The sequence below is a fragment of the Xiphophorus couchianus genome, chromosome 18 (assembly GCF_001444195.1).
Source record: "Xiphophorus couchianus chromosome 18, X_couchianus-1.0, whole genome shotgun sequence".
Lineage (NCBI taxonomy): Eukaryota > Metazoa > Chordata > Actinopteri > Cyprinodontiformes > Poeciliidae > Xiphophorus > Xiphophorus couchianus.
In genome coordinates, this window is record NC_040245.1 from 15,189,482 (window position 1) to 15,213,776 (window position 24,295).

At 39.5% G+C, this 24,295-nt stretch overlaps 2 protein-coding genes across 7 annotated transcripts in view; one reads left to right on the forward strand and one right to left on the reverse strand.

Annotated features, from left to right (window-relative positions):
• The first annotated feature begins 1,635 nt into the window (after positions 1-1,635).
• Positions 1,636-10,444, forward strand: ccnl1a (cyclin L1a). The gene is made up of 10 exons (XM_028045835.1): positions 1,636-1,957; positions 2,185-2,259; positions 3,136-3,245; positions 4,959-5,079; positions 5,269-5,333; positions 7,524-7,623; positions 7,750-7,854; positions 8,327-8,577; positions 8,681-8,779; positions 8,872-10,444. Exons 1-10 carry the CDS (start codon positions 1,715-1,717, stop codon positions 9,317-9,319), a joined length of 1,617 nt encoding a protein of 538 aa, XP_027901636.1. The 5' UTR covers positions 1,636-1,714; the 3' UTR covers positions 9,320-10,444.
• Positions 10,445-12,798: 2,354 nt separating this feature from the next.
• Positions 12,799-24,295, reverse strand: part of veph1 (ventricular zone expressed PH domain-containing 1) — a 75,038-nt gene continuing 63,541 nt past the window's right edge. For 3 of the 6 annotated variants that reach the window (XM_028045829.1, XM_028045827.1, XM_028045830.1), the window contains 3 exons: positions 22,743-22,879; positions 15,237-15,290; positions 12,799-14,886 (listed from right to left, as the gene is read on the reverse strand). In XM_028045829.1, the coding sequence (XP_027901630.1) occupies positions 14,704-14,886; positions 15,237-15,290; positions 22,743-22,879 (374 nt within the window). In that variant the 3' untranslated portion in view covers positions 12,799-14,703. Of the gene's footprint in view, positions 14,887-15,236; positions 15,291-22,742; positions 22,880-23,966; positions 24,137-24,295 lie in introns of those variants that run through there. The other 3 variants (XM_028045832.1, XM_028045831.1, XM_028045833.1) reach the window with 1 other exon arrangement.

Genomic DNA, 24,295 nt, shown 5'->3' on the forward strand with positions numbered 1-24,295 from the left:
TCCATTCGTGAGTCGTCTGGGTACCCTGTGATCTCAAATACTACACACGACAGTATAACACAAAACATGACATTGAATTATGATTGTTGAAAATCTCCCCATCTTTCTCTTGTTTTTCCATCATCACCATTATCTACATCAATTTCACTGAACTGTAGTGTTTTGAACAGTAAGGTCTAACTGACGTTGGGGTATAAAAGATAATGAAAGGCCATCCAAGTGGCCAATTTGACGACCAGAGTCTTAATACATGGCAACTAAAATATGACAGTCCAATAATTGTGATATTATAGACACTGATGTTGTAATGAGGATTTCAATTTGACATATTGTACAGACCTATGATGACTTCATCTTACTTATATGCAGATCTAAAGGAAAAATCCATATCCAGCTCGCTGATGTAAAGCTGGTTCCAGATTATTTGTGGTTAAAAAAGAAAAAAGAAATGCTAAAGGATTCTCAAAACATTTGACCCTTTAAAGGTTTAAAAAATAATCTAAATTAGATTCTTGTTTTTTTTTTAAGCATACTTCACAAAAGCTAATATATTATCTTTGGTCTATTGCTCTCAGAGATGGATTTATTGCTGCATTTATTATTTAGACTGATATTATTGTTAGCTAATTCCCCTACAATGTAGGGCATACATTCCTTAAATGTTGGGGTGGAAAAATCCATTATTGACATTAAATATTATAAAGCATAGCTGTTCTTAAAACGAACTTGACATTTTATAGATTAAACTCAGTCACCTCAAAATGCTCAGAACGAGCTGAACTGCAGTTCTCTGGTGTCTGCTGCCCTCTATCGTCCATTAGTGGGCTATTACTGCTGGAAGTCAGATTTAAATTTGGTTAAAAAAAAAAAAAAAGTGAACACCGTGTTCTCTCAAAGAAACTGGACTGCTAACTTTTTTTTGTTGTTGTTTTGGCCAAATTCTTAAAATTGAGATCACAATAAATATTTGTATTTGTCTTGCTCGTACATTAAAGCACTTATTTAGAAGCCAAATGTAGTAAGTTCTCAGTACAGGTATTTCACACTAAGTGTAATTTAACAATTCCAATTCCTTAATTGATAATGTAATTTAGTTATTTTAAAATATTTTTATTTCCATTCACATTTTTACTTGGCGGACGGATATGTTCCAGCGGCAACTGTGAGAAGTCCGTACTTTCCCGTAAAAGACGTAACAAAAACCATTAAGAAACCATGTGTCGTGAGCAGTTTTAAAAAAAACAATATTTCAAATAAAGAGTGTGTTCTACCTAGAAACCAAAACTGCCAGTAATAATTGTGAAACTTTCAAATCATACTTAAGAAAATATACGTGATTCCTTATTACTTTTTTGTTCAAAAAAGGGCGCCTGCCGATTAAGTCTGCATAATTTCATTATATTCAAACCTACGTCATGTAATGACTTCAGTTGTTTCAAATTAGCAGAACTGATGAGGAGAAATGAATTCCAGGACATTGTTAAATGCATTTATTTTTAATTTGATTTCTTGTTTATATTTCGCCACTTAAGTTTAGGAGTAGTTGTGGGTTAGTGACACTTAAGCTCTGAGAAACTATTTTCTTCCATCGCGGATGTGCACAGACGTTTGCGTCGCCACAGGGCGCTGACGTACAGTGCTTTGTCACAGTCTCGCTTCTTCTCAGCCGTGGTGTTTGTCAAGGCTGCGTGAGCCGCTAACAGCCGAGTGTCCGATGAAGATGGCCGCAGGTCCTCTTTCTGTATCGTCTAACGCATCTAACAACGATGGCATTCTCATCGGAGACAAAGTGTACTCGGAAGTGTACCTCACGATAGACAACTCGGTGATACCGGAGGAAAGGCTATCGCCAACTCCGTCTATGCTCGACGGCCTCGACCTGAACACCGAGACCGACCTCCGTATCCTCGGCTGTGAACTGATTCAGTCGGCGGGTATTCTTCTCCGGTTACCCCAGGTACAAATATATATGTACATTTAAGTCCACTAAGTGGATGTTTTTATGAAAGTTATGTATGTGAAACGAGACATTTTTTTAAAAGGTGCGGCCTAGTTTTTAGCTTGCTAACTTTAGCCTTTTGACGTTGGCGTGGTGGAATTAAAATGGCGGCAGGCCATTGTGCAAGGTTAGGAAGGTTTACATAAGACCTGGTATTAATAACATGGCCTATGTTTTTCTCGCAGGTGGCCATGGCAACGGGACAGGTCCTTTTCCATCGTTTCTTCTACTCCAAATCCTTCGTCAAACACAGTTTCGAGGTAAGTTCATTCAGTTAGCTGGGTTCTTCAACCTCCCGAGTTGACAACTGAACGTTATAGTGACGTTCAGCGGCAGCCATATTGTTTAAGGTTTTTGAAATGCACAGCGGAAATATACTTGTAGATGAGGACTGAAAAGCGAATCTGAAAGTTTTAAATAAATGGGCTCAGTTCATATATTTGACGTTAATATTTAAGCTCGTTCTTTTTATATTAATCTGAACTATTAGTTAAAAAGTGTAAGGTACCGATATATAGTAGCACACTAGTTACTGCACGACGGCTAAATCTGAGTCAAACATAGCGCCGATTTTAACACATTGAAAATAGAATGGCTAGTGGCCATCATTAAGGCTTCAAAGTTGATTTTGTGATCACATTTTGTTAAGTTATAACCCATTCAGATATAGAGCCTGTGCTATCTTTCTGGCAGACATTCTTCTTAGTGTTGATACATAGATGTTAAGCACCAACAAGGCATTTAAACTCATTATGCAGAAAATGGACATCAGTTAATTTATATTCTCATTCATGCTGATAAGCACATTGTTAAATCAGGTGAAAGAGTCCAAAATAGGTTTAGTAATACATGATAATGTTACCTATTTATATGTTGGTCAAGCCATTTATAAACCGAATAAATATCATTAGGGGCTACCAACTAAATATTCTCAATTTCTAATTATGGAATTTGCTCAACTTTGATTGACAAATCAATTATTAAAAAAAAAAATTACCTTAAGTAAATAAGTTAAAACTTACTTCAGTTACAATCTGAACATGTTCTGAAGCTGTCTCTGAAGCACCTTCACAAGTTGCATCATGAAAGTAGATTTATTTTCCTTCCAATCTTTGTGCTTCATTATTGTTTTTCAGATTGTTGCTATGGCTTGTATCAACTTGGCGTCTAAGATTGAAGAAGCACCACGGCGAATACGAGATGTCATCAATGTTTTTCATCACCTCAGACAGCTAAGAGGCAAAAAGTAAGTATCAGCCAGAAATCTTAACCATTTTTGTAGATTCAGCTTTTTGTTACATGGTCAATATGTTGCACTGCATTTATTTGGTGTAGAATGTTGTCTACACAATTTGTTTTTAATGTGAAAGTGCCCTTCTGTTTATCCATGCACTCTAAACCATCTTAAATCTTTTCAGTTCCAGCCTCACTGGTAGTTTCAAACTGTTATTGTCTACATGTAACATCAGTTTGACCTTTGAAGTTGATAAATGGAAAATGAAAAAATTATGAACAAAAGTTGAAAAAGAAAAAAAAAAACACACATTTGGCTTTGTAAAGGATGAGGCATTTGTACTTTGCCTCATTTCTTTATGTCACGATTCTAGTCCTTGGCATTAACTTGGCTTCTTTTTTCCCTTGCAACCAACTAACAGCGACCAGCTACATTTACCAAATCCTGGGTGATGTGGAATGGTACGTAAGATGAAGCAGTCGGCATGACAACCATGATGCGAGGGGGTCTCTGTCGTCCCCCGAGGCCCATCCCGCCCCCACCTGTGGGAGACTACCATGGTCTGAGCCACCGCGGGGCACTGGGATCGGGGATGGCAGGTTGGCCGAAGGTCCTTGGCCCGTGGGGCACCTTGAGGACTCCTGTGGTTCAGTCTTAAGCTTGGGGGTTCTGTCCGTCAAGCTGTGGACCATGGGGTAATGTAGATTTCTTCTCTGACCGCTTCTCACCATGCATTTTTGATTGTCCAAAAAAACAAAAGTTCATTCATCTTCTATAACCCATGGCTTCTACAGAAATATCTCCTTGTTTTTAACTGATCCCTTGGAATCCATGCTAGTCTTTTTTTTATTTTTTATTTTTTTGCCTTAAAGTGCATGCAGTTCAATGAATTTAATTATTTTTTTCTTTCCCACTATAATTTCAAATCCGTAAGAGGCAACAGTAATTGAGAGACTCCTGGCGCTACTTTTTAATGCTCATCTTTATTTGGTTTAGTAGATTTAAATTTTCTGAATATATTTAGCCTTGCATGTCTGAGTGTAGCATTAGTTTTCTGTTGTTTTTTTTTCTGTCACATCAAAACGTCCTTATGAAAATATGAAAAGTAGTTTTTGATGGCACGTTGGAGGGGTCTGTTGCTTTACTGATAATTTAAATTTCAGGAGTCATTTTATAGCAATTTTTGTGACATTAGAAATTAAGGAGAGTATATCTGTTTAAATCAGAATACACCAATTTTTCTTTTTACAGTTTTTGCTTAAAATAAGATCTTAGTATGTTTCCATCACTTCTATATCTGTGTTTTAATAAATATAGAACTGATGAATCCTTTAGCTTGGGTTGTCCAATACACATTAGTGAACATTTATTAGCAAGGAGTATTTCTAATAGACTGGTCGGTAGATTTTCTTTTTTTGAGATTCTAGTTCTAGTTTGGAAATGTTTTTCTGCCTTAAAATCACTGATTATAGTTGAAGTTGATATTTCTGTTGAAGCGATGGTTTGGGATGATCATGTCAGGGACAATCCTCCAAGCTTTCACTGGAACCACAAGAGTCCACAAGACCCCAGCTCACTGTTAGGCATGCAAACAGTGTAACTTGTTGCTTAAAGTTGGTTGGCAAGGGGGAAAAAAAAGTGCAAGAATTCAAAAGGGCACTTTCTCCTTCATACAATATAGTGAAAGGGGAACCACTGTTTGATTTTGAATTTTTTATGAAATAGGACTCCAAGTCCATTGATACTTGATCAGAACTACATAAATACCAAAAACCAAGTCATCAAAGCGGAACGTCGAATCTTGAAGGAGTTGGGCTTCTGTGTGCATGTCAAGCATCCGCACAAGGTGAGTTTAAAAACAAGATTCTTTTTATGCAATGTTGGGGAAATTTGTTTTCATTCAGGTAGACCGCTTCTGTTTTTAATTTTTCACTTATGGTAGACGTAAGAACTGCACTAGACTATTTACATTTTCTCAGTTTTGTGTTTGAGCAGCAGATTGTTCTGTTAACACATAATCTATATGTGATTCCAGATCGTCGTTATGTACCTTCAGTTCCTGGAATGTGAGAAGAACCAGACACTAGTCCAAACGGCCTGGTAAGTTCATGTACAGATCCTTAACCAACTTCCTCACAGCAGCAACATTAGTCAGAACTGTAAGAAGTGCTGGCAGACCTGGGCTTAAGGTGAAGCTGAATTACTTTCAAATGGTTAAAATTTCTGTTGTATTCAGATGCCCCTCATCTGAACAGCCCCACATGCCAGTAAAATTATATTAAAGTCCTCATGTTGAAGAGTTTCACATTTGAACCACTTTCAATGTTAGTTTTGCCCAGGTCTGAGAGTTACACTTCATCACTTCCATTAAATTCTTCCAACTGTTATTTTCTATTTATTCTTATGTGATTTGCTCATTTTGGGAGGTTTAGCAAGTTCTTGTACTGAAAACGTGCTAATTGCCTCACTTTCTAATCTGCCCTTACATGTGAGAGTGTTTATTTCCCAGTGCCCAGGGAACTTGGTTTAACTTTGTCCTTTCTCTCTACTCTTTGATTAAAGGGTAGTCCATGCTGGTAAGTCACATAAAGAACCTCTGAACTCTGCCTCCTCCAACCACATGACCTCAGGAAGCTCCCCCTTTTGGCTGGCTGCCCCTCTCCTGACAGCCAGTCCCAGTGCAAGATTCACTGAAGGGGGCGGGCGGGCCTTTCCCAACAGCCAGCATCGTCTTGTTTTCTCTTGGGTGTCCAAAAGGATTTGTATTTTTTGGTCTTGCTACACAGATTCTCAAGTGTAATAGCTCTCTTTCCAAGTAGTTACAGATAGGTTATCTTGTTCTAGTTTACTTGCATTTAGAAATGAAGTAAACTCAGTCAGAACAGAATTTTGTTTCTATTGGCCACATTACCTGCCTGTTTGTTACATTTACCAGTAGAATACTGTGTCTTGTCCCCCACTGACATGGTGTCCAGACATGTGTCTGTTTTACAGGCTGATCCGGTTCTCGGGTTTTGGCTTCAAGGACCCGTCTCATCCTCGCAGCAAACAGAATCGAACGGCCAGGCGTTTTCTGTAGTAGTGCTAAAAGTATTTTCACACTGGTCAGTTTTTAAAGGCAGGTTTGAAGGAAGGAAAGGTTTGACCACTTATGGAAGAGCTAGTTTTATGTAACTTAGAAAAAAGGACATCATTTTGATGCTCATAATATAAGAGCTTTACAGTCATATCGACTCGCAATTAGTTGAGGTATAGTTTCTTTGTGGTTTCATTTGGTTAGATTAGGATTACTGAAAGATTTTTCTATCATTTTTCATTAAAAGTTCCCACCTAATTCCATCATTAGTAAGCCTAATTCACATTCCAAGCAGTGCCGACTCTTCCATATCCCAAATCATTGTTCTAGACAAACTCTTGGCACATGGTGCATTTTGCAGAGATTTCAAATACATATCCAGTGTATTTCCACAAAGTGAAGTGGATGCCGGCGGTTATCACCTATAGGAGTTCATTTTAGTTCTTTGCTTGAAATCATTCACTGAAGCAAGACATGGTTTTAACAATGCACCCTAAATCCACATAAACCAACATGATGGTGAAAAACTTAGTCTCCTCATTTGAGTACATCACAGTGCTTCTGAATCATAAGTTATCCCCCGCATGCCTCCATGCACACACCATGCTTTTTTCTTTCAGATCCAACCATCTGAAAGTGAAACTAGCTTTACTTTTTTATTTTTTTTCTTCATTGTCTTTGCATGTCTCCCTTCTCAGAGAGCATGTGTTTGTCTCCGTCATCATCAAACACCCTGGAAAGTTGAAATTTCTTGGATGGTCATCAGTCTTGTCTTCATTCTTTCTGTGACATGCAGCAGCTCCACGGATGCCCTGGAGAGAAACGGACAAAGTTAAACGCAACAATAAAGAGATCGTAATTTAATATTGTCAGTTATTTTAAAACTAAAGTAAAAATGCATCTTCTGTGCTACTGCGTCAGGGTAATTATTTTTATATGGCATCAGTGAGATACAATTGCATTGTGCAAGTCTGCTGAAATACTTGCATCTAGTCATGCTTGAACTGCAGATTCTAGAGTTTATAAATTTTACAGATTTGTATATATATATATATATATATATATAAAAAAAATCTGATTATATATTGGCAGTAGAGATAAATGTTGCAAATTGATATTTAGTACGAAGTTTGGTGCTGCATGATTGGTTGACAGTTTGGTTTGTGTAGCGACGATGCTATGTTTTTGTCTGTGTGTTCTGTTTGTCCCTTTAGGAACTACATGAATGACAGCTTGAGGACAAACGTGTTTGTGAGGTTCCAGCCTGAAACCATCGCCTGTGCCTGTATGTACCTCGCTGCCCGAGCTCTGCAGGTGAGACAGCATGCGATCTAAAAGCAGCTCCTTCACCCTGCTTTTACTCCAAACTCCATCACAGACATGATGAATAATTCACAGCTCGGTGCGAAGGTTTATAGAACTGTGCGCATGTTTTCCCAGATTCCCCTGCCAACCAGACCGCATTGGTATCTACTTTTTGGAGCTACTGAAGAGGAGATTAAAGAAATCTGCATTACTACCCTGAAACTGTACACCAGGAAGAAGGTAACTATTGTGAAATGTGTTATGATAATCCGGTGGTTCATTTTGAACTACAAGAACCTTTTAGGATATTGCTGCAAATGTCTCCTTAAATCTGTGTTTATTTAATTGAAATAAAGTTTGACGTATGCTATTACAATCCGTGCAGAAAAACCCGTGCAGAAACCAAAGCAGTTTAAAGAGACATGGCTACAGATGGCAGAAATCACTGCTCTAAAATCTTGCAGGGTTCCTGTACAAGATTCTTTTATTTAGGCAGTTTTTTACTGTCTGAATGCTGTCCATCCATCCCTATTATACATTCATCCATTTATCCTTTAATTTTTTCCCCCTTCATTTTCTCTCCCATCCCCTGAATCCATACCTTTGTGGAAACAGGCCTAAAAAAATCACTAAACATTTTATGATTTATAATGTGAAGAATGCTGCAATTTGACATTTTGGCTTTTAGTAAATTGAACTATTTCCTTCTTAGCCCAATTATGAACAGCTTGAGAAGGAGGTGGAGCGACGGAAGGTGTTCTTGGCAGAGGCCAAGCTGAAGGCGAAGGGCCTGAACCCAGATGGAACGCCGGCGCTCTCTGGCATAGGCGGCTTCTCTCCGGCCTCCAAGCCTTGCTCCCCCGTGGTGAAGGTGGAGGAGAAATCCCCAAACCCCCAGACTATGAAACCAGTAAAGAAGGAACCCGACAGCCGCACTCAGGTCAACAAGAGTCCACATAATGGGTAAGAAACCCAACAGGTTTATGCCAAGGGTGTTAATATTTCTATGTTTACTTCATTTAGTGATATATTTTTGCTTTTACTGATCAATCTGTTTGCTCTGCAGGCTGAGGAAGGAGGTAAAGATCGGCAGGACCAGTAGGAGTGGAAGTCGTTCCCGTTCAAGAACACGATCACGGTCCAGATCTCCCTCTCATCGCAGACAGTAAGTTTTATTTCGGTCTTCACAACCATTCTTGTTCATGTCCACACATACAAGTTGTGTAGATAAATTCTTATATGTTTTTATGCTTCCAGTTACAACAGCAGACGCAGTCGCTCAGGGACGTACAGCTCTCGGTCACGCTCGCGCTCTCACAGTCGCAGCCCGTTGCCTCATCGACACCCGCCCTCACCCCTTCTCCCTCATCTCAAGTCGAAGTCCAGTCACCACGGCAACAGCGACTCCAAACTCAGCGGGCGTCACAGCAACAGCGGGGGCAGTGGTTCTGGTCACAAGAGGAAGCGCACCCGGTCTCGTTCCCACACTCCAGTCAAAGCGGACAGAGACAGAGAGCGGGAACGGGACAGAGAGAGAGACCGCTCTTTTGATTTCTCTTCAAAGAAACCCAAACATGAGCGGGGAAGCGGACATCGCGACCGGAGGGAGAGGTCTCGGTCCTACGAAAGGGACAGGGATCGCAGCCACAAGAGCAAACACCATGGCAGTGGTGGACACTCAGGACACAGCCGCCACCGGCGCTGAGAGACACATGGAGACGAGCCCTGGGGCTGATGGTCACCAATGTTTGACACAAATCAAACGAGTTGGACACATTCTCTTAATTATGGTAATGTTAATTTAATGTCCATGTCAGGAAATAGAATATTTGCAAATTGTAAACCCAATAATCGAAAGGTTACTGTTTGTTGCATTAAAATTCTTCGGTGGGAGGGAAACTGTTGCCAAATGATGCAGTTAAACAAGTGTACCGTGACTGGGAGAACATGTCAAATTTGAAGTTTTGAAATATTACATCCTTTAACAAATAAGTCATGTTTCTGCGTTCAGCTTTTTAATTTTTTTTCATTTGAATTCAACAAAGGTATAAAGAAACCATTGATGACGTTTCTTCTGGTCCGAATTCCAAAAATTCTTAACCTGTCTGGGTCCTAAATGCAGCATCTGCATGGACAGATATCCTGAGTACTTAACTCTGTCAGAGTCAGCCTGTCATGTGGAAAGTGCAGCAGTGAACTCCAGCATGAAGTGATGATTGTTGGTTGACCTGCTGGAAGGGACTCCATGTAGATGAGGGCAGCAGCGTGACCTCAGCCTCCGGCCTCTTTATCTGCCTGTGTTTTCCTCTTGTCTCACCAACGAGTGCACCCCTGCCCGATTACCTAACCCTAATCTTGTTTTTAGTTTTATATGTAAAGTTACAAATTTTTGGAGAAAAAAAATAAATTTATTTACAGTGTAAAGCTTTGATATCCACTGACGGAATGTGAACGCTTTGATTTATAGAAGCGACCTGTTCAGTGGAGGGATTGAATGAGTAAATGTAAAGTAAATGTTATTTAGGAAAGATCAGTAAGTTTGCACATTGCAGGACTAGTGGGCAGTTTTTTTTTTTGTTGGTTTTTTTTTAAATGTTTTTTTATTGGAAAGATTTGTCTAAAAAAATACTGGTGACTTTCATTTTTCTTGCTCTTTCCAAGCAGGAAAAGCAGACAATTAAAATATATTTTAGGGTTGTCAGTTTGTTGCACTGGTTTTTAGTGTGCATGTCTTCATGTCCAATTTTTATTCATTAATAAATGAGGAATGCCACTGACCAATGGTCTTTTTGTTGGGTTAGTGCTTAATAAAGAACGGTTATGAACAAATTGACACTGGCAATGTCAATTTTTAAAAAATATAAAAATCCCTGCATAGTTTAAATAAATTTTGGTGATGTAATGTAAAATGAGACTAATTTTAAATACAGTTTTGGCTTTGTGAAATGACTAAATTCATATATGTTCCACTAATATCGCCCACCAGAGGGCGATGTAGTTTCAGAATAGCTATGTTCTAGTTTTCTAATTTTGAAAAGGAAAAGTGACTTTGTTTCCTCATGTTAAGATTATGTAGTGCAAATTATATTAGATGATTCTAGTATCTCCAACAGAGTGAAATCTGACTACAAAAAGCTAAAATTAAAATTTACGATGAGTTGCAATTTACCTGTCAGTCTGACCTAAATGTTGACCTGGGAGACATTGACAGCTACGTCAAAATCGATTGATTACCTTAATTCAAAAGTGAAACTTGATTAATTACAGAGTAATGCATGCAAGGGGTATATTTTTGTATGGTTAATAAAAGCAAAACATTCAGTCAGAGAACACTTAAAAATTATATAACATCAATAAAAAAAGGACTTTCAACACAGAAACTTTGACATCCTGAAAATGATGTCAGTATGTGCAGTTAGTACTTGGTGGGGCTCCTTTTACATGAGTTACTGCATCAGTGCTGTGGAGCACGGACGTGATAAACCTGTGGCTCTGCTGAGATGTTAACGAAGACCAGATTGCTTTGAGAGTAGTCTTCATCGTTGGATGTTCTGTCTCTCATCCTCCTCTTGACAATACTCCATAGAGTAAAACATGATGTGTTCTCAAATTTCCTGGTAGTAAAGTCACACTGCACCTACATCAGCAGATTTTATTGCTACCCAAATCACTGGACCTCAAGCAAAGTCAACATCCTGGATACGTCTGTGTGTGGTGGCTGCTAAAGCACCAACTCCAGCTGCAGTCCAAGCCAATGGGACAGTCCACCAAACCCTTGAATGTGTTTTGCCTTATAATCTCCTTTTTTATAGTTTTTTTTGTGACATTCGAACCTTTAGAGACTCTGATTTTGGGTTTCAATAGCTCTAACCTCTAATGATCAAAACTTGAAACATATCACTGTGTGTAATCAATCAGTATGAGTCTCTCCTCTTGAGGTAATTTGACAAGTGAACTTTATCTCCAATTTAATGAGATATTGTATTTTATGTTTTACTGTGTGGAGAGAGGAAACAAAACCACTGAGCTGCACAAAAAATTGTTAAATGGATGTTTTCAGAAATACAGAAATCTCACAGCAGTGTCTAGAGGTTTTGGGACCTCTAATAACAGAAACTAATAAAGTTTCTGTTATTAGGAACTTTTCTTTCTAATAACAGAGAACTTTTCCATGATATCATCAAGCCTGTTGAGATCAGAATCTCATATTACTCACGTGTCACTGCAGCTATAAAAATGCTCAGTCAAGGAACAAAATGGACATAAATTCATGCATCTCTCCAAATCCACCGCAAAAAAAAGGAGCCAAGAGATTTGTTCAGTTTCCCTGAATCTGACATCATGTTAGGCGCTAACATGATGTCAAGTATCTGTCTGGTCGTCTTGTGACCGAAGTAATAATCTATGATTGAGAGTATTCACATAAACACTGATCTTATTCTCAAGGTCATGCTATACACTAAAGGAAGGGCGACATGTTTCACTGTCAACGTCACGTTTTTGGGCAGAAATGACTAGAATGCACGTCTGACTGCAGTAGAAATATTTAGGGATTACTAATTACAACACTAGTTTAAAAGAAGGAGATGCTTTTTAGAAAAAGTTTTATTCCAAATTGCTTGCAGCTGTAAAACGTTTAGTCATACAACCATCAATCACTGCCAGTTGTTCCATTATCTGCTTCTATCTCACTGAGTCATCTGCTTGAGTTAGTCTGTCTTTGCTTTGCTTTTTCTTTACGACAAACCAGTTTGAATGGAAAACAATGGGAGCTTGTTAATCAGACCGACCCACGTTACTCATTTTCCACTCTGCAAACTGCTGCTGTTGGTGTGGGGCAAACCTGAGTGGAGTTTGCACACTTTGACTTAAAAAGTTGACTCTGTTCTTAATACTGAGTCTAGAATGTGCTCCATGTAAATAATGTTGAATGTAAATCAATTCTGTATTTGATCATTTTGCTTTAGATTTTGTCTAATCTTCTAAAATATTTTTCAGCATTAGTTTTTTCTTAAAAATCTCTACATTTCTAATTTCATTAGAATACATAACCATCATATTTTTCCCCCGATTTTTATTTCAAGTGCCCAAAAATAAGCCCTTATGAGAAGCCCAATGTCAGAGGCTGAACTGATTCCTTTAGTTTGCTGATTGTACAGATCTACTTGCTGCACAAGACAAGGATTACTCCCACAAAACAATACTGCTTTATTGTCAATACAACACGTCATTCATTTGTATGCATTCATTTGAATTTAATAGTTATAAAACCAGGAAAAGAACAATAAGACAGAGGAGGAGACAACATTTCATTAGTCATTCATTGTTTGAGGCCTTAAAAACACATAATAAATACTGACCTTTCATCAAAATCAAATTTAATCAAACATCAAAAAGGAAGAAAAAATATATATGATTCATGTTCCTCAAGGCTGAAGGAAATTATTTGAAACATTCAGATAACCTGTATGAATCATCTTCACAGTGTTTGTTTAAACTACAGCAGTATTCTCATTGAGCTTTAAATCATGGAAAGCAGCGTCATACATTCTCCAGCATGAGACATAACTGGACTACGTGTGGAACGGACTGACGGATACAAGAGAGAGGTTACAGAGCCGCCTTGGAAACGTTTTATTTGAAGAACAATATTTTAAGAGTTTTGTGGTCAAATGAAACACGCAGCTGCCTATGGATTTGGAAACCAGTCCAACACGGTTGACAAGGTGTTCATGCTCCATTGTTCCACTTTTAATTTCAAACATTACTAAATCCATAGACAGAGCAGCTGAACCTTACTTTTAGGGAGCAGAGGTTACCAAAATGGGCTTACCTTGATCTTGACTAAGAATGGTACAGAACGCTGAAGCAGATCTGATCATTTCGGGACAAAGTGTTCATACAAGAGACGACTGCAGGGTTTAAAATTTAGGTGACTAAATTTTATCTGGACAGCAGTCTCAACCATAAACATACTAAAATGCAATATTGCACTGACGTGACCTTTTGAAAGATGTCTCTAACGTTTTAAGCGCCATGCATGCAACAAAATATTTCTTCTATGGAAAGATTAAAAAAAACTACTAGAACAACACAACAAGATTGTAAAAAGGAGAAACTTGGACCATTTGTATTTTCCAGCCACTTCTCTTATGAGAAACTTCAAGAACTTCAACAGAAGAAAGGTAGGTGATAAAAATGAACTGAAATGAAAATATGCGATACAGAATTATTTAGGCCATCTAGGCACGCAAAAGTTGCACATAAAAAAAAAATATAGGTCACAAAAGACTTTGACATCTTGGAAAAAGGAAGGTTAGACAAAAGTTAGCTTAAGTCTTTAGCTGACTCCACCGATTTTGTAATTTGTCATTGTTCTTCGTAAGTTAAATGTGTCGACATAAAAAGATGTATAAAATAATCAAATCTAAATCAGCTTCAAAGCAATTTTTTTTACATTGTACCCACTACTTATCTCACAGTAAAATACAGCAAAAATGAGAATTTCTATGTTGTTTTATCTGGGTCATTTATAGATATTAAAAGATTTTGTATTTTGCGTGTGGTCCACTGACGAATGTGTGTAACATACGAGCAGGTCTTGCCCACAGGTTAACAGTAGGTACAGTGCTGTAAAAATGGATCAATACTTCAAGTTAGCAATACATGCAGTCTATTTTTGCTGGTTTCTTATATTATATACTAAAAATACTGCATAACAAATCTGGGTTAAATAAGTCAATGTTCCATCATCAGCAGGATTGATGTCTACATGTGGAACAGATAGCTAGTCTTTGTTCAAAATACTTTTACAATTTCTGCAGAGAATAGCCTTCCTGCTCTGAGTTTACATATCAGAGCTAGCACTGCAGGCCCAAGAAGGGACAGAAACGTTATTGTTTAGGTGATCCAATTCACACCAACCAACTTGGCTCTTTGCCCACTTCCTCAAGTTATCAGCAGTGATTGTTTCTATTTCCTCTCTGTCCATTTGGTTATGCATAAACCAACAAAAGAAGAAGAACGTGCTCCAACTGAAATGAATACTAATGATTCCCATCAAAGTCAGTGTCTGTGTTGGTTCTGTTCTCACAGGTAGGTGGTCGCCTCTCTTTTCTCCCTCTCTCTGGCCTGAGCCACGGCTACATTGATGCACTGCAGCCACTCCTCAGCGTGTTTCTCATCCTCAGCTTTTAGCACGTATGTCTTGTTGTCTGTGAAGATCTCGAAGGCCCTCGGCAGACCCCGATCCCGGCGCTTCTTAGCTACTACCTATGAAAACAACGGAAGATCAGGTGTGAAGAGAGAAAAGAAAAACATCTCTACGCTCAGCAAAGCAGCTGCTATCGCTTTTGTAATTCACATTATTTACCTTGACGTAGATTTGTTTGTAGCTTAAAAGTTTTTTAGGATAAAACACACCTACTTACACTATTAAAGCCTTTATTGGGAATGATTTGGTCCACAAAACGTTAGCAGAAATGTTTTTACAGGTTTACATTAATAAAGAAATCATAGAAACTTGATGAATGTTTTGCAACTTGCTGTACACTGATACAATCAGGGTAAACGTTAGCTAAAGTTGGAGCAGTGAGGATTAAGGAACCTCTGGGATTAGTCACCTTGACACTCTGCACTTTGCTCAGCTCTATTGGGATGTCATCCAGCTCATCTTTCTGTAAATAAGACAAAGAGTTCATTACCTCTCAGTAGATTAGATTACCTTTTTTCTGTAAAAAAACATGTGTGATTTTAGCATCACAATGCCTAATGAAACCTTTGAATAAAGAAGCACAATGCTGTTTGCAACCATTTTTGCCAGTGAAATCTACCTCAGAATGAACCATGTCAAAGAAGAACAACTTCACTTTGTTTTTCTCCAGGGCAGGAAAAGAAAAGTCTGTCTCGCTGACCCCTGGTCAGTCCAAATGTGGGTGGTGTAGTGGAGTCAGAACCATGTACTCTTACAGCATCGTTAATTATGTGGCTGCAACCACAGCATGAAGCAAAGTCCACCGCAGGAGTCCAACCTTTTGCTAAACAACCTTTTGCATTATTTATTTAGTCATCCAATGACGGCCTCTGTTTGGCTTATTGACCGTTCATAAAGGTCAGACATTTCCTGTTTTTGTCTCCATGGTGTTTTTTCTTGTCAACACTTTTCAACAAATTGGTGAGTACAAAGGTGCATGTATGGACCTTTTCATTTGCAAACCACAAAAAAAAAAAAAATGTGTGAACTATATTAAAATACCTTCTCCTACCTGGTGTCATATTGTGTCAATAATAAAAACTAATGGCTCCCTGTAGCATCAGAAATTGACATTCATGACATCCAAGCCATAGAAATACTGCAAAAAAGATATGTTTCACAAAGACTGAACAAAAGTACGACTGTCATATTTTACCACAAAAAAAAAAAAACATTACAAAAGGTTGTCTGATACAGATGACAAGACTATAAATCTATACATCTAACTGTATAACTTTATACTCCCGATGACAGTTGTGTTTTGGGCATATTCTGCATATGAGGGAATATAAAGATCCTTTAATTAATTTTGATATTTGATACCAATGATATTTGGCTCCAGTTCCTGTCTGGTCCTGATTAAAAAGCAAACATAATCTTCACCAGAGCTCCAAATTACAGTGCAAGGATAAATACATCTCTTTGATTAGAAATTGCTTTAAATGAACCCTTAGCTTTTTCTTTATCTTGAATATGTTTATCTGTATTTGTTTTTTCTTGAGGCAGAACAAATGAGGCATAACTCTGTCGTTATACAGTGTGTCTGCGAATAAAGTTTAAAAAAAAACAACATCCGCCCCCTCTCCCTCCCCCTCACCCAACAGACTTCTTGTGGCTTTGACGTGAAGCTGTGATGTCACTCATCCTGTCTGTGACATCACAGGCGCCTGTCTTTATATTCCCAGATTCCACAGAGAAATTCATTTGCAGTCTTCAATCTTAAACAAAACTCAACGATGGCGCGACGAAATGTATTGCTGGAGAATGTGGAGAGTTTGGAGAAGAGCTGCTGGAAGCTTACAAAAGAGAACAAGAAGCTTCAGAAAACTGTTGAAGATCTGAGGCTGAAGATTGAGCGACTGACTGCCAGGAAAAAAGATAACTGGCAGGTAGAGAATGAAAGGCTGGTCAACAAAAATGATTATTTGAAAAAACAATTCAGCACTTTGAATAGTGAATTGGACGAGGCTAAAGCGACAGTTGAACAACTGCAATCAGAAAGCAAAGCCCTGTCAACCCATAATAGGAAGGTAAAATGGGGAACAATGGTAGATAAAAGAAATTTTAACAATTCAATGAAAGAGAAATCGCAACAGTTGTACTGGATTGGCAAGGTGAACGAAGAGCTCACTCAAGAAATTGCTGGACTTAAATTAAAGATGGACAGACTTAAAGCCAGGGAAGAAAATTCAAAGGCTGAGCCACAAGACAAAGAAAAGATGGACAAAACAGAGAATCAGACCCCGGTAGAAGAAACTAAAGAAGAGAAATCAAATATATTTCAGACAATTGGGAGAACGTTCATCAAAATGTATCAATCAGGGACTTTGAGGTATTGGGTGCCACCCTGGATATTTTAATTTCGAAATAAGATTAAATAACGACCACAAAAGCAGGGCTAGACTCAGATGAAGCTTGAGAGCAGAGGCAGAAATCTGCGGCTTCCAGAGGGAGGAACGGACATCAGAAGACCGTGACCACCGCAGGCTCCTAGGAGTCTCACAGATCCTTTCCAGGACTGTGTCTCCGACCCGCCTGCTGGAAACTATCCGTCGGACAGTCGAACCTCGGATTCAGGAAGAGCAGTGTGGTTTTCGTCCTGGTCGTGGAACACTGGACCAGCTCTACACCCTGCAGGATCCTGGAGGGTGCATGGGAGTTCGCCCAACTAGTCTACATGTGTTTTGTGGACTTGGAGAAGGCGTTCGACCGTGTCCCTCGGGGAGCCCTGTGGGGGGTTCTCCGGGAGTATGGGGTACCGGGCCCTTTGATACGGGCTGTCAGGTCCCTGTATGACCGATGTCAGAGTCTGGTCCGCATTGCCGGCAGTAAGTCGGGCTCGTTTCCGGTGAGAGTTGGACTCCGCCAGGGCTGAGCTTTGTCACCGATTCTGTTCATCACTTTCATGGACAGAATTTCTAGGCGCAGCCAAGGTGTTGAGGGGATCCGTTTTGGTGGCCTTAGGATCTCATCTCTGCTTTTTGCGGACGATGTGATCCTTTTGGCTTCATCAGGCCGTGATCTGCAGCTCTCGCTGGAGCGGTTCGCAGCCGAGTGTGAAGCGGCCGGGATGAGGATCAGTGCCTCCAAATCCGAGGCCATGGTCTTGAGCCGGAAAAGGGTAGAGTGCCTTCTCCGGGTCAGGGGGGGTGTCCTGCCCCAAGTGGAGGAGTTTAAGTATCTCGGGATCTTGTTCACGAATGGGGGAAGAAGGGAGCGGGAGATCGACAGGCGGATTGGCGCAGCGTCTGCAGTCAAGCGGGCGCTGTACCGGTCCGTCGTGGTGAAGAGAGAGCTGAGCCAAAAAACGAAGCTCTCGATTTACCGGTCGATCTACGTTCCCACCCTCATCTATGGTCATGAGCTTTGGGTCGTGACCGAAAGAACGAGATCGCGGATACAAGCGGCAGAAATGGGTTTTCTCCGTAGAGTGGCTGGGCTCTCCCTTAGAGATAGGGTGAGAAGCCCAGTCATCCAGGAGGGACTCAGAGTAGAGCCGCTGCTCCTTCACATCGAGAGGAGCCAGTTGAGGTGGCTCGGGCATCTGGTCAGGAGGCCTCCTGGACGCCTCCCTGGTGAGGTGCTCCGGGCACGTCCCACCGGGAGGAGGCCCCGGGGAAGACCCAGGACACGCTGGAGGGACATGTCTCTCAGCTGGCCTGGGAACGCCTCGGGATTCCCCCGGAAGAGCTAGAAGAAGTGGCCGGAGAGAGGGAAGTCTGGGCCTCCCTTCTGAAGCTGCTACCCCCGCGACCCGACCCCGGGTAAGCGGAAGAAGATGGATGGATGGATAAATTGCTCCTTCGAAGCCGGAGTCCGATACACCTGCGGTTTCCAGCGGGAGAGACGGACATCAGAAGACCGTGGCCACGGCAGGCCCCTAGGAGTCTCACATCTTTTCCAGGACTGTGTCTCCGACCCGCCTGCTGGAAACCAACGGCTGACGGGACGTCCGTGAAGGGGGGACAAGTGAGTAGCGTTTAAATTAAAAAGTGAGCGAACGATTGAGGGTCTTTGGGGTGTAAAACCCCATGAATCCTAGGCACTGATAGGTAACAGAAGGACGGCGGAGTCCGCGTAAACTGAAAAACCCGTAATACCATGTGTGTGTGTGAGTGTGAGAGTACTTGAAGGAATTTAAATACCACTAGGTATTTGTCCTCATACCAAACGGCAGGAGTGCAAACGGTGAACCTCTGGTGGATGCATGTAGGCAAGAATTTCCCACCTGAAAAGGTTGAAGAGGGAATTACCACAACAGGGGATTGATCACCGTCCTGCTAAGAATTTATCCAGTCTTTTAGAGTCCACCCTATGTGTTTTTAAGACTGGAACGAAATTGACTAAATTGCTCAAAATGGGAAAAGGGAATAGCAAATTAACACCGAAAGATAAACTCCAGTGTAAGGACTGGAAGTTTATGGAAAGACAAAACCCTAACTCAGTAAAGAATTTAAATAAATTGATAGAAAAATATAACTTTCAGGGCCAATTAAACACTCACAAAAACTGACTGAGTTATAGGATGAAGTACGACAGAAAACAAAAATCAAATCAAAAAAATATGAGTAGTGAAGGAATGGGTGAGTTAGAAAAGTGGATGGAGGAGCTAAAAAGAGAGAAGAAGGCAATCAGAAAAGTTAGGATAAAACAGGAGAGCAAGAAGAGTGAAGCAGATCAGGCAGCAGAGCAGGGAGGAGCTCAGGTAGGAGTTATAAGAAAAAAGCAATGTCAAATTTATTTATATAGCACTTTAAAAGCAGGCATAAAACTGCACCAAAGTGCTGCACAAGAATGACAATAACACAAATGAATAAAAACAGAGTATCAAAACACTAGTTCAATTAAATGCCAAGGAATAAAAATGAGTTTTAAGAAGCGATTTAAAATGATCCAGGCTGTGGGCAGATCTAATTTGGAAAAGTAGATTGTTCCATAGAAGAGGAGCAAGAACAGAAAAAGCCCCATCTCCTTTCCTCTTAAGCAACCAAATACAGAAAGAAAATAAAAAGAAGATTTTGAAGATATAGAGTATAGATAAATAAATAAATGATTTAGTAAACAAAATGAAAAATAATGAATGATCTAAAAGCTGGAAAGAAAAGTAGGTGAGAGGAAGTTCATGCAAGGAGGGAGTGAGGATTGTTTTGTGGTCTGTCTGACAGTAGAGAAGTCATGATCATCACATAAGGCAAGATTTTGATGTAGTTTTAGTTTTCTAAATTCAGAGAACAGTTTTCTCTTTAGAGTGGCTTGTTTAAGTAAGCAAATGATTTATGAGGAATGAAATAATATGGGACGTTTTAAACGTTTCACAACTGCAAAGAAAATAATAATTTGGTGTTGTGATGCCTTGAGTGGACATCCAGAGAGGTTGACAAGCAAGTGTTAAGGTGCCAACCTGAACATTATCCAGCTGAATACCTCAATTTAGGCTTTGATGAGAGGGAGGGATAAGGGGGGTGTTATCTTTACTTTTCCTACACACACTCGCACACATAATGCGTGATTAATTTGCCATACAAAGGAACCTGGAATGGAGTAGTGGAATGGAGTGGCAATGTAATCACAATGCACTGTAAGCTATGTAATGTGTTTTGAGGCAGTTGACCAAAATCCCGGACGATTTTTAGGTCTGAAAAGTAGGACATGTCCGGGAAAAAGAGGACGTCTGGTCACCCTACCACCGAGGTAACGTCTTATGAAATGGTTATAATCCTCCTGTTTCAGTAACTATAGCTTGGTCACTAGGCACTACTGTATTGTGAAATCTTGACCATAAATGAACTTTGTTTGGCATTGTTTCAGTTCCACACGTGGTGTATTTAGCTTAGGCCTAATGTTGACTGTAGCAGGCTACCTAGACTCCTCTGTTCAAGGGGGACAGAAGCCATAGCGATAGCAATTTAGACTAAATTGAACGAATATAGGAAAGGCATGCAAGTTCAAAACCAGGTTTACAGAGATGCCAATAAGCTGCATTTCCCTCCCAATTTTTTTCTTCTTTTGCATAATGACCAGTTGTGTGCACCACCTACTGACTGTAGCATTGACTGATTCACTGATTTGTGAGGTAGAGTAATCGTAAGAGATCTTTTTCTTCATGTTGGCCGCATTTTCTGTACTATTTATTTTTCTCATTTTCAGCACTGACCTTACTTGAAGGGAAAACTTGAGGCTTACAAAAACTTTGTATTTTCTGTCCTGGAGGGTATACTAAGAAGCTGGTTCAGTTGTAAAGCAGGTTAAGTTAACCTTGTGCTATAGGTAAAGCACCTAATTTTCTTAACTAAATGATGCCTGCAGGTATATCTATTAGCAAGTTTAATTTTGCCTGCACTTGGTTGGGTACATTATTTTAAGTGTATTTGACAAGTTTACCAAAATATAAAAAAAGTCATTCAAACTACATTTGCTTTGTTTTACTTTTTACTTGTACTTTTCATTACATTACTTGAGTACATCCATTTTTACAGTAATTTCCATACTTAAGTACAAGAAGTTTCAGATACTTTAAGACTTTAACTCAAGTAACATTTCAGTCAGTGACTTCGACTTTTACCAAAGTCATATTTTGGAGAGGTACTTATACTTTTACTTGACTCTGAGATTTCAGTACTTTATACAACACTGCTCTAGAGCACAGAATCTGTTTAAAGCTGAGGATGATGATTGGAGGTGAATACGAAGCAACTCTGAAGTTTAACTCGATAGAGACTGAAAAAGATTTGATGTATCTTAGCTACTTCATGAAATCCCAGTAAAGTACACTGAAATGTATAGTTGTAAGAAGTAATAATTATTTTGCAAGGCAAATATATTGGTGTTCGAAGTTGTCATTATCATAAACCTAAATAAGCTGAAAAATCTAATTTCACTTTTTGTAGTAGCTCCCTTTTGCATGGATGTTTAGAAGATTTCACAATTTTGCTGTAATTGGCAAAGAAAGGTCTTCCCTTTTCATTTGAGGAAAAATTATTTCACAACAAACCAACCACCTCCAGAACACGCTGGCAGAGGCAAGCTGAGCTCCGAGAACAAAGGCATTCAATCCTCTCAACGTGCGGCTGCTGCTGCAAAACAGAATCCATCAACATCTGGACGGCAGCACAAAGACTATTGTTTAATGTGGGAGGTAAAGAGAAAAAAAAAAGAACATCGGTCCTGTTTCTGCTTATGTTTTACAGATGCTGAATCATGATTTTGAGCCAAACTTGAGTATTTTGACTGTAAACATGCGACACCCATGGGTCACTAATGGCTCCGATGGTGGACTGCATCAACTGAAAACTGGGATGGACATATTGTTAACAAGCCGAGTCAAAAGATTTCATAAGATCAGATTTCATTCTATAGCAAACAATCAGTTCACTGTTGCCAATCAACTATCCTGTTTTTTTGGTGGATCTTTCCGGTCAGGCATGGTAGTTTCTTTTCTTTTTAAATAGAAAACAGCTCATTTTCATTTCCACTTTGCCCTTTCTAATCACCACCACTCCTCATGGGGGATTAGTCACTCAGTCAAGCACAATGTGGTGTATAAATCTAGATCTCTGTTTCTGTTTGCGACTTCTGAATAAGGATATCTGATCGAAGTTGAGAAAGGTGTCATTGACTCATGCCTCAGATGTTCCACCCTAAAGTTTCCAAAGTGGGCCAAAGTTTGCTTCAGCCGGATTCACCTCATGCTCCAGAGGGACAACTTAACTTTTCAAGAGGTGGGATTTTTTACTGTTACACAGTTTCATAATAATTCAAATGACATGGAACATGGGGAAATGCTGATTGTTTCAACACTGAGATGCAAGAAACAGGAAGAATGTGTGTATATACATATTTATCCTTTTTTGTTTTTACGTTTTCACTGCCTACGTACAGATTTGCCCCGGCGGAAGAGGAGCTGGTTCCCTGCCAAGGTGTAATAGCGGGTCTTCCAGCGCTTGATAAACTTCCAGCGGACCTGTTTCTCCTTCAACTTCCCTTCGATCAGAGGTTGTCCTTCCTGGTTCACGACTAAAAGGGTCACACAAACACAGACCAAAAGACTTAGGAGAAAATGGGATTCAAAAACGACCCATGTTTTAAAAAAAAGACATCAACAATATTTTATTTTCACTTCACTGTTAAAAACTGAAAGCAAACATTAGAGTCTAACAGGAATAAACAGTCAAAGGTCAAGAACTCCCATCAAAAATGTTTTTTTTTGAGGTGATTTTAAATGGATCCACAATCAAAGCACCAAGGCTTTAATAATAAAAAATGAAGATGCTTGCTAAATATCTGCTAAACATGAAGAGTCAAGCATTTCAACTCATAGTACTTAGAGCACCTTAAAACAGATTGAAAATATGACTGAATATATGAAAAGCGGATAAAAAAATAAAAAATAAGTTGAACTCTGGGACACACAACACATGACAACCATTACCTAATCTCATTGTTGCAGCAATCAGTTCTCATGACCTCTGCTCTAAACTATCTTAACTTTGGGACAGTTTTCATCTACATATCTGAGTGATGAAACTAGTGGATATTTTTCCATTACATTCAGATTCAATGAAATCCTAAAAAACTTGTTGAAGGCCAAGATAACCTTATCAATGAACTCCTCCATCCCCAACAAGAATGTAGTAAAGTACCTGTTGCAAGCAACGTCTCCCCTGCTTTGGCGTTCAACGTCTCAGCTGACGTCAACCGACCAACAGCATGTTTTCACAATATAAGTGAAAGCATTCAGTTATATTTAGCCTCTGATATAATCTACAATCTGCATGCATACTATACATCCACAAGCACACACACTCTACACCGATCATTAATGTACACTTCAAAGATACTCCAGTAGCTTAAAGTCAGAAGTAAATATAAGTTTTCATAAGTTGCAGGAAATGCTGGTTCTGCTGCAGTTTTTATAGTGGAAAGAAGTTCACCTCACCAACTGGTGAAAAAACCAATTCACAGCGCAGACTTCAAGAACTGCTGATCTATAGCAGCTGCTAACTGGATCAGTGATGAAATTTTTCCGACTTTCCCATCAATCTGATTAAACCATTTGTTTGACATGCCAAATTCCCTTTTGTTCATTTTCTTTCCCCCCCCCCCCTGATTTGTTGTTTTTGTTTTCTGCAACAATGACTGTGCCCTTTTGTTCAACCTTAGTAAGTGAAGCTGTATCAAAGAACATGCAGATTATTTCTGTTAGAGAGCAGGATGTGCCTTCGGTCTACTTAAGTTTCTGATGATTGAACTTTTGTGCAGCGATCTTGCCAGCTGAAATAAACACAGAAGAGAGGAAAAAATAATAATAATCAGGGGTGATTGCAGAATTGAAGATTAAATGCAGAAAATATGTCAGCTTCGTTTCGTGGGATTAAGCTTATTCATACTTGAAAGTTTCCTCCAATCCTGGAGAGTGTTTAGTATTGATTC